General features: G+C 32.3%; 1 protein-coding gene across 2 annotated transcripts in view; it reads right to left on the bottom strand.

Annotated features, from left to right (window-relative positions):
- Positions 1 to 16,065, bottom strand: part of LOC149780231 (rab GTPase-activating protein 1-like) — a 116,187-nt gene that overhangs the window by 81,937 nt on the left and 18,185 nt on the right. Inside the window, exons 4-6 of one of the 2 annotated variants that reach the window (XM_089937010.1) lie at positions 14,531 to 14,551; positions 5,107 to 5,290; positions 2,030 to 2,286 (exon numbers count right to left, since the gene is read on the bottom strand). In XM_089937010.1, coding sequence (XP_089793136.1) covers positions 2,030 to 2,286; positions 5,107 to 5,290; positions 14,531 to 14,551 — 462 coding nt within the window. The remainder of the gene's footprint in view (positions 1 to 2,029; positions 2,287 to 5,106; positions 5,291 to 14,530; positions 14,552 to 16,065) is intronic. The other variant, XM_089937011.1, reaches the window with a different exon arrangement.

The following is a 16,065-nucleotide window of genomic DNA, read 5'->3' as shown; positions in this document are numbered from 1 at the left end:
TGTGTGTGTGTGAGAGAGAGAGATTGATAACTATGTATAATAAAGAAAATGCCAAAGAGTGTCTTCTGGTAGCCAAGTTACTTTTCCTGGGGACAGTTTCAACAAAGTGTATGTTATCCAGCTGTACATTCAAAAGAGGTACAGTAATACCTCGAACATTCACGAGGTTAGGTTCCAGAACCAGTCGCGGATCAGGAGGAATCGCGAATGTTTGGTACGAGTCACTAAAAATGCTAATAAATGCTTATTTCTAGGGTTTAAACCCTAAATATGACCCAAATCATGCTCCCAAAGCACTTTAATTTCATTTAAAAGTTAGCTTAATACATTACCCTTAAAAAGAGAAATAAATGGTTGACGTAAAAATAGAGTACAGTATCGCCTAATGGGTATTTGCCACACTAGCGCATTTACAGTACGGTACATGTATACATGTACTAATATTACCCCTATACTAATTCATCGGCTGCCGTTTTCTTCTGCACTCACAGTAAGGTAAAACCAAGTAACGAATGGGACTGTAAACTTAATGACTGACGTTTTCTTTGTCATTGTCAGGAAGGTAAACTAGGTAAACTTCATATGTCACAGAAGTCATATAACGAAGGTACAATTCAATAAAATAAAGAAAACATGTACGTAAAGGGTACCAATGAAAATTTCGTGAATCCATGAATTCGCGAATCCAGAAACGTGAATGTACAAGGTATTACTGTATATACTTAAAAATCTGTACAAAAAAATGAGCTCCTTTGCATAGAAATTCAAGATATACTACTGCACTAGTGGAATACATGTTGATGAAGAAAGTGAGGAAAAAAGAACATAAAAGGTGCATGTTGAATCAACTGCATGTATAACAGAAAAAAAACATGCACATACTTGGATATTAGTGTCTAGTCCAATGTAAAAACTGGGAGGGAAGGAGACTGTCATTTGCCTGTAATATCTCATATTCCATCTTTTTCCTAACATTCATGCATTTGCTATGTGATTTTCTTTGTAATTTAATAATTAATTAATATAGAACAATTAAATCATTTCAGTTTAAGGATGGTGTCATTAAAAAGCAATAAAAAAACATAGCTGAAGACCCTTCATCAGGTCTGGGCATTTTCCACATATTCAAATTAGCTGAGTAGTTCATCACTATCATCAATGCTTTCTAATTTAAAAACAACTTTACCGAGCTGAATATACAAGCTTACAATTCATGCAATGTACATAGTCTGACAGTAAATGTGGCCTGTGTAATCATGATCTATTCAGACTGAAGCACTTTCCTTTTTTAAGTTTTTGTAGCATCACAATTATGTTGTTGTTTGGTTGTTTTTCACTGATATTTTAATGATAGGTAGACGAGCATTAACACAAGTGCTATACTGGTAAACACGGACTTTAGGGAGTACATGGCAAAAGAAAGGTGTCTGCAAACCAATGAAATGTGATCTGATAATAAATAACTAAAGATTGTAAAGTTTTTCTCTGTCTCTCTGAATCTAAATAAAACACTTTTAGCCTAAAGCTAATGTTGTAAATGTAAACACATTCTAAATAAAATATGTACTGCTGTTGCTGTCATGCGCAAATAAACTAGTGCCAGCTGACTAACTCAAGGAATGACAATTAATAATGTAGCTTTATGTAAAATTCCAATGCTTGATTTTGCCATTGTTTCCACACTGGGCATTTCACAGTACCTGCATTGGAATAGGTGAAATTGGTAAGTCAACAGGGGGGAAATGAAGTTTATGATGAACACAATGTGACACAAAAGATGGACAGGAGTACCTCCCTAAATATGTATAGTGGAGGTGCAAAAAAAAAATCATTTATCTTGCCTGTAAATTGAGTTACTAATGTAGGTTTAATGGCATTCAAAACCTTGAATAGAATGCTTTAACAACAAAATCTCAAATTCTGTTTGAATATTATGCCACTACCACCTGAAAATTGTTTTTTTTTTATTCACATATTGACCCATTTTGCTAAAGCATGAGATAAAATAGAATCAATTATTATAAAGAACCTTTCTATTCTCAGCTCTTTTGGCCCATTCTGCTGGACAGAAATAACTATTCTGCGTTCATTGTCGCATCGTAACTTGAAGACATTTTTGTCGCAGGGGCAGGAAGTGAAACCTCCTTTGCCATCCTCTTCCTTGAAGTCAAGATTCACAGTGAAAACAAAACCTTCCTCTGCTTCTGTTGTACTGATCGTGCTGCTGGTCATGGAGCGAGGAACACGTCGGAAAGTGTTGGCAAAGCAGTACAAAATCTTCGGAACCTGTTCAAGAGAGAGTAGTATTTTTTGAAGCCTATTAAATAAGACTCCATTGATCCAAATGTATCTGAATCAAATGACAATCATCAAAATAAGTTTTCTTCCCGATTCTTTAAATCAATACATTAACCTGAATTCAACCTAACTGAAACAAAATGGTGAGAAACAGACATAATCCAATTTATGAGGTTTCAATATTTGGTCTTCTCTCATTTATCAGACATATAATGTTGTGCCAAATTTACTCTGATAAACTGAAATATCGCCTAAAGACACAAAACCATATGATCATTTAAGTAATGTGCATCAGTAGCAATGTGAGTGCATAGGATTGCAAATCTGGATTTATAAGCAAGAGTAACTGTAACAGTTCCTCATATCTGATGACTCATCATAATCAAACAGCCGATAACAACACTTCCAGAATAACATCACAAGATCAGTGCAAATTTCAATGATTTTACTGTACCACTTGGCACAGGAGAACACCTTCAGATCAATGCAAATTTCAATGATTTTACTGTACCACTTGGCACAAGAGAACACATTCAGATCAATGCAAATTTCAATGATTTTACTGTACCACTTGGCACAGGAGAACAGCTTCAGATCAATGCAAATTTCAATGCATACTGTGCCAACTTGGCTAAAGAAAAAACATTAGGAACACTACTAGTTTCAATATTTACTGCACCACTTGGCAGAAGAAAAGTACTTCACATCAATGTGAATTTCAATGCATACTGTGCCACTTGGCAGAAGAAAAGTACTTCAGATCAATGTGAATTTCAATGCATACTGTGCCACTTGGCAGAAGAAAAGTACTTCAGATCAATGTGAATTTCAATGCTTACTGCACCAATAAAAAAGACATGATCATTACATTACAAGGCTAAAAAAATCTACCCATCTGCTTGTATTTATGAGTGACAGGGGAAGGGTATTGAAAATACTAATGGCTTCAAGAAATTAAGTGATACTAATAAAGGATACTCCTGCAGTTGTCCCTAGCAAATACATCAGATCAATGTAAAGTTCAATGCATACTGTGCCACTTGGCAGAAGAAAACTGCTTCAGATCAATGTGAATTTCAATGCTTGCTGCACCAATCAAAAAGACATGATCATTACATTACAGGGCTAAAAAAATCTACCCATCTTCTTGTATTTATGAGTGACAGGGTATTGAAATATACTAATGGCTTGAAGAGCTTAAGTGATACTAATAAAGAATACTCCTACAGTTGTCCCCAGCAAATTCAGCTAATTCTGAGCTCTTCCTCAGCTGCCAATAATTTTTGTTAAGGCTTCCCTATTTAAAAAGTCTGCATTTTCTAAATAGAAAAGAGGTGCATTTTTCACATTAAAAATTTCTTGAAGTGAAAACATATATCTGATACTAAAAATACATTTAAAAAATAAGAATTTAAAAAAAAATAAAAATCAACCTCATGAATGTTTAGATTTTTATTAATCCCAGTGCTACACGATTATTCATAAATGAGCTGCAAATAATAAATTAAATTAAAAAATGCTGTCATCGTTAACTCCTAATTAGAATATCTGATGTGTGTGTGTGTGTGTCTGTGTTGTGTCACAAGTTTGCTGCCAAGCTGGTTATCAACAAAAAGGAACTGAAAGCTAAATTACTATATTTTACCTAAGTTCGGAATGTACCATATTTAGATAAAATCTTTCTTTCTCTCTCTTACAAATACAAGTATATTACCTCCTGCAGAACCAAGTAATTATCTCAGCAGACTATCTAGGTATATGTATATCTAAACTGCATGTTTCATTTTGTTTGTCTATGATTATGGATTATATTTGTTATTTTATAAAGAACATATTACATGACTAAGAATGCAGAATGTATTTTAAGATAATTATCAATTGCAAATCTGTTTACTTGGATTTGAGTTCAGGACACTGGTCTTCCCCTTCAGAAAAACTTGGTCAACCTGAAGTTTTTCATGTTCTTTACTAAAATTGAAGTAGCAGACCTGACCTTGTTTACAACTAAGACTGTTCTGGAAATGAACTTCTGACTCTCATCCTGGTCCTCTTATTGTGTCTTAGGTTTTTATATTAAGGTTATTTACAGCAGAATTATTCATTTGTATCTTAGCATCTGTAGTGTAATCAGTCTTTAAGTTGTGTTCAGTTATAATTTGAGTGGTTTAAGTAAGAGATCATTAATATGTACTTTAATAATTCATTAGCCTAGTGTTGTTGGCTGCGTCAGATTCCTTTGATGTTGAGCACTCAAACGAAAACATAGCAAAAGTGATTCATCTTGACAGGTGTTTTATTTGTGCTCATAGAGATGGAAGTGTTGTTTTAGTGTTGTTGGATGTGTCAGCTTCGACTGATGTTATTCACTTGGTCGAAAACACGGTGTAAGTATTTAACTTGCCAGGTTTTTTATTTGTGCTCATACAGGTGGTTTATTGTTTTAAACATTAAAGTGACCACCATTTGCATAGGAATAGTTTTATTCTTTTGTATTCTTTAATTTGGGTATTTGTAGAGAATAAACCATGACATTAAATACCTACTAACATGCAAACTTTGACAGGCGAAACCACGAATCTAAGTACCCACGAAAATGCCCTTTATTACAAAACCATGAATCTAAGTACCCAGGAAAATGCCCTTTATTACAAAACCACGAAAATTGAGCCCAATGAAAACAAATGATACTACGGTACCTAGAGTTTACAAAATTTAACAAATCCAAAAATACCACTGAAACTTTCAATGAATATTTGATACAATCATGTGCAACCAAACAACACAAAAAAGGTTTTGATTCAGACTTACTGCCTCTGGCAGATCACAGCGGAAGACATGGCACTGAAACAGCGTTGAATCAGCTGAATCTCCGTGACTGCACGTAAATGCAAAACATCGCCTCTCACTGCTATCTGAGGGTCCCCTTGCACAGAATAGTATTCGATGAACCTTATATTCAGCAATTTCTGTGTCATTCTCTGGATCAAGCAACCTGCAAAAAAATATTTAATCTAAAAGGAATTTTACAAAAACATTTAAAATGATAAAAGTTATAATACTTTTAGGTCTTCAGTAACAGTCATTCATTTTCAATTAAATTTCTTTTATATAAAAGTGTAAAACTTCAAAACTCAAACACTGTGTGCCAAAGATTTGTTTGAATTTTGGGTTCTTATGAGTTTTGAGGGTGCTGAAAGAGAAAGATTAACTCTGAGACTCAACAACTCACCTGTGTTCTGATGTTTAAGCTAATGAGACTTAATTCTACTTTCTTTTTTCTCCATTCCTTATAATAACCTGAGGTTATAAAAAATAATATATATATATATATATATATATATAAACATGCTCAACCACAAAAAAAGAATGGCACATGAATGAAGGAAAGGACTTGAGGTGCATGGGAACCAACTTGCTAAGCAAGTGGGTTTACAATTGATAATGCACAATTTATACATAAAATTATAATTTAAAACTGACACCTACCATATATATATATACTAAAAATCTTAAAGATTTCCTAACTAATTCCAAATTAGAAAAACCATCATATAAAATAGGATCATCAACTAAATGTAATAGACCTAGATGTTCACACTGTTCATTTATTAATGAAGATACTTCTTTCAATAGTAATAATACGAAAGAAACTTTTAATATGCGTTGTGACATTAATTGTGCAACATCAAATGTTATTTATTTGATAACGTGCAAAAAATGTGGCATCCAATATGTTGGACAAACCAGTCAACAAATATCTAAACGTATGAACCAACATAGATCAGATATAAAAAATTATATCGATCAATCATTTTCATCTCATGTTTCCGCACATTTTAACAAAAATTCCCATACATTGCAAGATTTCTCCTTCCAACCTATTGTTAAAGCTGATTCTGAAATGGAACGTCTACTAAAGGAAACCTATTGGATTCACCGTCTTAATACGGTATATCCAAAAGGTCTAAATTCAAAAACACTATATGACATTTAGTAAATTTTTTTTTTTTTTCTGAATTATGTCCCCTGTTTACAATTAGATATGAATATTTCATATTATTTTACTTTGCAGAAAATCTTAATTGGTAAAAGTATAATTTAATAACATAAAAATAAGTTTACTAATTCTTTAAAACTGAAATTGAATTTGTAATTAATTATCAATATAATATGATTAATTATTTATAAAATACTTGATAGTAACCGTAATGCACACCATATTTTTTTATTATATTTTTATTAAATAAATTGAGTTCTGATAACCACTTTAACAGCTATAAAGATTATACTGGTATATATGTTGTATACATTTATCTTTGTAATTTTTTTTTTTTTTGTTTCTGTAATTTTTTTTTTTTTGTTTTAATTTATTTTCTTTACTTCTAATAAGCGTGTATTATACATAATACAAATATTACTAAAACTGTTTATCTCTATTTGTTAATAAATTGTATATATATAGTTATCAGTAGAGATATATGTATCTTTAAGATCCAGTTTTATATATATATTTATGTATTAAGATATCATTAATCTTTGCTGCATATGCACATTTCCATGTAAATTATTCGTTAAAGTATTAGATAATTACGTTAAAAATGTAGCTATGACGTCATCTTGTTTATATCATTGTTTATTTCATTGATCACTTAGAAACAACATATTTAATGACGTAAGCAATGATATTGAATTCAGTTTGAATTCAGTCTGATGAAGCATTAAAGCGAAACCGGTCACACATTCTACGTGTTGGTGTTGTTTATTTTATAATTTATCAAGAAAACCTTGACAACACCATGGCTTCAACTTATGATCCACGAATTAGCAATAGAAAGACTTATTTAAAAACGACAATGGAGAAATTAGCGGAAAAACAGATGAAAAATGGATTACACGCACGCTTTCTTGAAAATTGTCTGGAAGATAATCTTGTGCCTAAGGGATTGCGTTTGAAATTAAAAGTTCATATTGGGAATGATACAGCATCAAAGAAGTTCCAAGAATCAATTGACTCCCTTTTGGAAAAGGTCTCTTTGGAAATATGTGAGAGACTAAAAGAAGAACATCAGAGAAGAGTGATCAAGATAGGCAAGGAACTAGAAGAACATAGGGATGAACTAAAAACATTGATAAAAGGAAATACAGGCATTTTTGATGAAGAACTTTTTAAAAAAACGGAATCCAAAAAAGACGAACTTTTATCAAATCAACTTAAAAAGTTACAGAATTTACAGAGAGAAAAAAACAATTTTCATGGACAAAGAGAAACATCGGCATCGAAAATAACGAGAGGAAAATCAAAAAGAGATAATCGACAACCTAATCAACAACCAAATAAATCAGCAGATGAAATTGACTTCATCAATGTAAAAAAGAAATGTGTAGTAACTAAAAATCACACACGGAATAACCAACAACCAAGACATGAAAAGAAAATGAATCAAGCATCACCAAGAGCAAAAATTACCTATCAACCAAATCACATTGAAAAAAATGATAGATCCATTCGAAACAATTGCAAAAATGATCAAGCAAAAAACGTAACAGCCCCAGGCACACAAACGGCGACCTATGCAGATGCAGTAAAAAATGGGGCGAAGAAAACTACACAAGAATCCAACAGAACGGTTATAGCAACAATACAAAGTCTAATGGAAACCCTCAAGGATCTGTTGAAAACTACACAAACAGAAGAAAGAATAGGAGATTCATTAGAATACAAAACAAGAACAGATGGAGGAAAGAAAAGAAAAGAATAAAGGAAATCGAACGAGGGAAAGAAACTGTGTTAAACCTTTCTAAACAAATTCTAACTAATAGTGATTACTTTCTTCTAGGTAAGGGATTATCATATTGTCCAAGAACCAAAGTGCATGATAATATTAATTTAGCAGAAGCATTTTTCAAATACACAAGATCGTTAAAATTAAAAGAATTTTTCTCACAATCATGTACATCTTCACAGTATGAAAATAGTTTCCATCTACAAAATAAGCCCTTTTACAATAAAAAAGAATCAACATTTACACCTTCTAGTGGACGAGATATTTATCTCGATTTTTATATTGAAGCAACTAAACAAGAAATTTTAAATAGCAGTCCTAAAAGAAAACATTTTACAAACATATCTAAAGAAGAATTAAATTCTTTACGTAGCTTATCGCAAGATGAAAGCATTATTATTAAAAAAGCAGATAAGTCTAGCACCATAGTAATAATGAATAAGGAGGATTATATTATAGAAGTAGAAAGACAATTAAATGATGAAGAATATTACACAAAACTTTCCTATATTCCTTCTGAAGAAACGAAAGAAAAAATAAGCCAATGTATTAATCAAATCTCTGTACACAATTGTTCTATATATCATGAACTAGATATCTTCCCAAATAAAATACGCACACCTCAGTTTTATATTTTGCCAAAAATACATAAAGCGGTTGATAAGTCACTACCTTTAGGATATCCAGGTAGACCCATTATTTCTACATACAACTCAGTTACAAATAATATATCGCAATATATTGATCACATTTTACAACCACTAATGAAATCACTACCTTCATACGTCAAAGATACTTTTGATTTCATTACCAAATTGAAATCTTTACCGAAACTAACGGAAAATTCATTCCTTGTTACACTTGATGTGGTTTCACTCTACACGAATATACCACACAATGATGGTGTCGAAGCGTGTAAATATTATCTTGAAGATAACGAATTTACATATAAACTATCAAAAGAACATATTTGTGATTTGATAAAACTTGTGCTCGAAAATAACTTTTTTCAATTTGGTAATACAAACTATCTCCAAAAAATGGGAACAGCAATGGGTAGTCCTATGGCACCTGCTTATGCATCTTTATTTATGGGAAAATTAGAAAATGATTTTCTAAATAAATGCCTCTTAAAACCGGATGTATGGTTAAGGTTTTTAGATTATATTTTTATGATTTGGAGTTATTCATTAGAAGACCTTTATTACTTTATAGACAATTTAAACAAATTACATCCAACAATAAAATTTACATTCAATGTCTCTAAAACTAAAGTTTCATTCTTGGATGTTGATGTCATGAAAAATGTAAATAATGAAATTACTACCATGGTTCATATTAAAAACACGAATATTCATCAATATGTTGAATATTCTTCATGCCATCCTAAATCATGTAAAAATGGGATACCATATAGTCAAGCAAAAAGATATAGAAGAATTATCTCGGATGATGCTGTTTTTAAATCATCTTTGACAGAGCTAGGTCAGCATTTTTTAAACAGAAATTACCCTATTGACATCATTAACACTGCTTTCCAAAAGGTATCTTCTCTTACACAGCTTGAATCTTTACAATATAAAATCAAAAATAGAAATGAAGATATCATTCCTTTTGTTATTGAATATAATCCAAGTTTGCCTAATATAGGTAAGATTATCAATAAATATTGGGATTTATTAAACTTATCATGTAAAGCAAGTGTTAAATCGCTACACGAAAGCAAACCCACACTTGCTTATAAAAGGACTAAAAATCTTAAAGATTTCCTAACTAATTCCAAATTAGAAAAACCATCATATAAAATAGGATCATCAACTAAATGTAATAGACCTAGATGTTCACACTGTTCATTTATTAATGAAGATACTTCTTTCAATAGTAATAATACGAAAGAAACTTTTAATATGCGTTGTGACATTAATTGTGCAACATCAAATGTTATTTATTTGATAACGTGCAAAAAATGTGGCATCCAATATGTTGGACAAACCAGTCAACAAATATCTAAACGTATGAACCAACATAGATCAGATATAAAAAATTATATCGATCAATCATTTTCATCTCATGTTTCCGCACATTTTAACAAAAATTCCCATACATTGCAAGATTTCTCCTTCCAACCTATTGTTAAAGCTGATTCTGAAATGGAACGTCTACTAAAGGAAACCTATTGGATTCACCGTCTTAATACGGTATATCCAAAAGGTCTAAATTCAAAAACACTATATGACATTTAGTAAATTTTTTTTTTTTTTCTGAATTATGTCCCCTGTTTACAATTAGATATGACTATTTCATATTATTTTACTTTGCAGAAAATCTTAATTGGTAAAAGTATAATTTAATAACATAAAAATAAGTTTACTAATTCTTTAAAACTGAAATTGAATTTGTAATTAATTATCAATATAATATGATTAATTATTTATAAAATACTTGATAGTAACCGTAATGCACACCATATTTTTTTATTATATTTTTATTAAATAAATTGAGTTCTGATAACCACTTTAACAGCTATAAAGATTATACTGGTATATATGTTGTATACATTTATCTTTGTAATTTTTTTTTTTTTTTTTTGTTTCTGTAATTTTTTTTTTTTTTTAATTTATTTTCTTTACTTCTGATAAGCGTGTATTATACATAATACAAATATTACTAAAACTGTTTATCTCTATTTGTTAATAAATTGTATATATATAGTTATCAGTAGAGATATATGTATCTTTAAGATCCAGTTTTATATATATATTTATGTATTAAGATATCATTAATCTTTGCTGCATATGCACATCTCCATGTAAATTATTCGTTAAAGTATTAGATAATTACGTTAAAAATGTAGCTATGACGTCATCTTGTTTATATCATTGTTTATTTCATTGATCACTTAGAAACAACATATTTAATGACGTAAGCAATGATATTGAATTCAGTTTGAATTCAGTCTGATGAAGCATTAAAGCGAAACCGGTCACACATTCTACGTGTTGGTGTTGTTTATTTTATAATATATATATACACACACACATACATACACTGACACACACACATATCTATGTGACAAAACAACATAAGAAAATAAAGTTAAAACATGGTTACTATATAGACAAACAGCATATGAATTTTGGGTGTATTTCCCATAAGCAGCTGAGGAGGAGATAAAGGGACAGATGGCAGTTGTGGATGACGGGGAGATGGAGGGACAGATGGAGGTCATGGATGAGCAGAAGCTGAAGGGACAGATGGAGGTTACCACTATATTTCTGTGGCTATGATTTGGAAATGATAAGCAAATATTTAGGAGTAGCAGGGGAATGGATCTGAAAGTGAATTTTTAAATATGTGTTCTACAACATATGTGATGGAATCAACTGCAGTTATAAAAAGTAGCAAATGATGGAAAATGCAAACAGATACACATTACCCCCTCCTCCACAAATAAAACTTGTTTTAAAAAGTTTTCACATTTCACATTTTTTGCCTTTTCTTTTCATACCATAAAGGTAGCATGCTGAACGAATTTTGAAAAGTTGGTAAAATAAGCATGAAGAATTTCTTAGATTGACAAGATATACCAATTCTCATTATTTATGAAAAAAGCAAGGAAAATGTAGACTGAAAACTTCATGTCAAAAAGTCAATTTTAGAGAAATAAAAAAACTAATAAAATCTAGAATGAGCCCGAGAAGAATAGTGAGAATTTAAATGTACCCTGCCTCTCCCACATCTCACCACCAACCCATGATGGAGATGAATCCATATTACAATCTCAAATGAAACTGTCAAAAGAGTTGCTTCCAGCTGAATTCTTAGAAAATTATTGCCTGTACACCATGCACATATTAAGAAAAAATCCTAATATGTACAAACTTAAGTATGACAGAAAATAATCAATAATTGCAATCCACTAAAATCCAAATATTCCAATAACTCTTCCTAAAATATTGTGTTTAATGGTTGGTCAGTAAGCAAATCCAATGATGATGACATAATATGTACATTTACAACATATCACCATAATCCACTGAAAATTGAGAACAGTTACACTCAGAAGACTGCCATATATTGCACTGAGCAAAAAGGGCAGTAACTTTTTATAAATATTGTAGGAGTCCATTAATTTGTCAATATGCATATCTTCAGACATTAGCCATAATTTGGAACCAACTTGCACTGCAATCCATAAGAGATAAATTGTATTCACAAAATCCTGTCATATATAGTATTCAGCTGCAAGACAAAAAGGGCCATAACTCTAGGAATAATTATAATAAAATAGTGCTGACCATAATACTAAATACACCAAATTCCATTAAAACAATGTGAGACTACCTGTCTTCACAACATTCTGTCATATGATGCATTCAGCAGTAGCACAAAAAATATTTTAAAAAACTCCTAACATAAATTTTGAGGGCATCATCATTTGTCAATATGCACATCTTCAAATAATGAACATAACATCTATCAAGTTTCACAGCAATCCATTACAAACTGAAACTCATTGCACATACTAGATTCTGTCAAACACTGCATTCAGCTACATGACAAAAGAACAACAAATCTTACAAAATTGCCAAAGCAGTCATGGCTTGAACAGCTCAGTATACTATTTTTTTTCAAAGAGTTTTCAGAGACTCCCAAAAGATTTCAAGGAGTATTTAGTCCTATGAAAATTACACCATATGTGACTTTGTCAACTACTGATTTTGTGTACTTTAATGTCAACTTTTACTGCATCTTTTCTTATTTAATTATCGCACAATAAATAACTAAAATTCTGAATTTCAAAAGTTATATCTTTTATTCCATTTTAATTTTTACACTCCATTGCATAAATTCAAGGATAAAACCAATATTTTTGAAATTCAAAGAGTTTTCAAGGCAAATCCACAAATTTTGTTGTACAAACCATGATGTGATTTTCTGCATCTTTACATGATCACCAACCATGATATTTCCAAAAATTCACAACAATCCACCACAAAGCTGTGTCAAAGGCAGATGGATCGGTGAACAAGAGGAATCCTATGTCTCCACCTGTGATTTAATATTTCATTGAATGCATTATGCAAATGTGTCCTGGAACTACAATTAAATTTCCCTAGACTGGTCTCTTTGTAATCCAGCTTCCTCTGCAGGCTGGTTCTACTAAGGCCATTTTAATATCCATCAAACCCCGGTATACAGGGTCCTCTACAAGATGGCCAAAATTACTGGTACAAACTGTGTCCGGTTATGGCAGTTTTATCCTACCTTGAGTTCTAGGCTGAGAAATAAACTTTAAACAAAAATTCAACTAAAGCCAATGAAGCATGAAATATGTCACAGTGTTCAACCAGTACTTTTGTTGTGAGGGTGCAGTACTCATCAAGATGCATGACTTTAGGTATAATAATATTTATACAGTGCAAAAATCATGAGATATTTGCCAAAACTTAACCAAGAATGTACAACTAATGTAAGTAAAAAGTCAGCCCCTTTCCCAGTGGTGAAATGAAAACGTAATCTAGGACCATGGAAAAAAGAATGAGATGTCTGAGATTTATTAAACCTATATGCTTTCTTCTGTGAGGAAGCTGATGTTGATGCTGGTGGTAATACCGGCATCCACTTCAACAAGGTATGCTAACAATGACTGATAGGCAAGTGAACTTTTATTTTAATTTTTTTATGGCGACAAGAACAAAGAACTGAGTGTCACGACTATTTGTTTTATTTAATTTCCCTTCCAGGCTAGTGTGCTTAAGTTGCAATTGTTGCCCCATGCATCATGTGTACTGTAGGTGGGTGGGTGGGAAGAAAAAAATATTCAAATGTCATGGTAAAAATTCTATGTAGAACTTCACAGTGACATGAAAATTAGCTGTGCTGAAAAATCTCTATAATACCCATTTCAGTTTCCCAACTAACTTAAATTTTGCTGCCTAATGGCCAGATGATGAAGCTTCATTTTAAACACTTTTTAGCTTCATTTAACTATCAACTGCTTTGGTGGCCAAGTGGTAGAGCGTCCATCTCGGATATGGGTGGTTGCAGGTTCAAGCCCCTGCCTAGTCATATCAAACACAAACAAAAATGGTACTAACAGCTGCTTTGCTAGGCACTCAGCATTAAGAGGTTAGTGGTAGGACTGGTGGGCCTGGTGTCAGGATAATGTGACTGAGTGGGATATCATGCTGTATGTCTGCGGTATGATGCCCCAGTGCTAGACATCACTATAAACTGCCACTCTGCAGACATCGTAGCAATGTGACTGAATTTTTAAAAAACCTACATTAAAAATCAAAATCACAAACACACACTCTAATAATGGGTCAGCTTCATGGAACTGTCAAATTTAGTAATAATGCCTTGTATTTGTAGTTAAGCAAAGTATACTGGAAATGCATTCTGAAAATGACAAATTAATTTTAAAATAAGATAGAATACAGTACCTAACATATCCCTCAGGCTGACTGGAAGCAAAAGGAAACAAAGTTTAGGAATAAGGTAATGAAAGAAACCAATTTTTTAAAAGTAAAATACATTTCTTCAATAATACATACCTAATCATAATATTGTAGGGAGAACTATTACTATCTTGCAAAACCAATACTCCCAGGCTAAAACTGTTTAACTAAAAAGCTAAAAGTCATCTGCCCACCTAGGTGGCAGTTAGAGTGATCTCCCCTTAATAATGATTTGTGCTAAATTCTGTGAATACTTCAAGTACTACAGGAGTGCACGGCATGCTCTCTGTACAGATGTAACTGTGTGGAGGTTGCGAGTGTATTATGATTAGGTAAGCATTATTGAAGAAACATATTTTATCAAAATAAAGCTTAGTTTCTTCTTCAAATACATTACCTGGTCACACTACCTTAGAAGAATAGGTAAGAAGTTGAGGGAAATACATAATACATAACCCAAGAGAGAAAATCTCAAGTCAATTATGGTATGTGAGACAGCTTCTTGATAATCTAATGGAAGAATAAATTCCATATGTTTGGAAGTGACTTAGAAAGGCAAAATTTTCCTCCCAGCAAATCCAGCGGAAGCAGCAAAGCCGCATGTTATGTCCTGGAAGGTAAAATGTTGTTTCACAGATATAGGTTCCAAGAGATCAAGTTGAGCCATTTAAGATGAAAGATCTCTGTTACAAAATCTGGAAAAGTGGACTTTGATCTTCATTCTGCAGCACTGATACTGTCAGAGAACAGTTTCACGCAAATATTTGTGGCAACTACCCTCACTTCATGATGTAAAACAAATTCATTTTAGTATGGGGTTATTTTCCGATATGCAGAATGAATAACCCATTTTATCCTGGATGAAAGAGTCTGTTCTGATACGTTGTTCTTTCTCTGAGGGTATGAAAAGGAATAAACTCCCTCAAAGTCAAGGCTTTGTCCTTCTTAAGCACCAATTCAGAGCTTGCAATGGATCCTGTTAATGACAGAAATTTCATTACAAAAGTCAGATTCCCAATGAAAGGGGGCCTGTTCTTGAGTGATACTGGCCCATCTTGTCAAAAACTGCATGTAGTTTGAGGTAAGGTATCAGTGATCATAGAATGGCAGCCTTTGATTGTGACTGGTGCTGCTTTTCGTCAAAGAGCCACAGTAGAAAGATAATTATATAATTATTTGAGGTATTGATGATTGCAGTGGTACAATGTGTTGATGGGTACATGAAGATTTTCATTTAAAGAGGAGGGCCATCAAGCTCAAGCACTCAACAGTTGAGCAGATTTTCCTGGAGAGTTCTCTTGTGTGATTGATGAGGTTGTTGATCCATGATTTTCCCATTTGAGTAAAGCAATCAGGATGAGGTGACACTCCGATTCTCTTTGGATCTGGGGACTGGTGATAGAAATGTTGTAATTTCATATTCCACCATGTTGCAAATCAGTCCACCATTGGTCAATCCCATCAGGCACACATTTTGAGTAAAAACTGAGTGATGAAGAGACCGTTCCATGTGTAGTAAT

Source organism: Sinohyriopsis cumingii, chromosome 16 (assembly GCF_028554795.1).
Source record: "Sinohyriopsis cumingii isolate HCF-2022 chromosome 16, ASM2855479v2, whole genome shotgun sequence".
In the NCBI taxonomy this organism is placed as follows: Eukaryota; Metazoa; Mollusca; class Bivalvia; order Unionida; family Unionidae; genus Sinohyriopsis; species Sinohyriopsis cumingii.
Note: the sequence above shows the minus strand (reverse complement) of the source record. Positions and strands in the feature narration are given on the sequence as shown.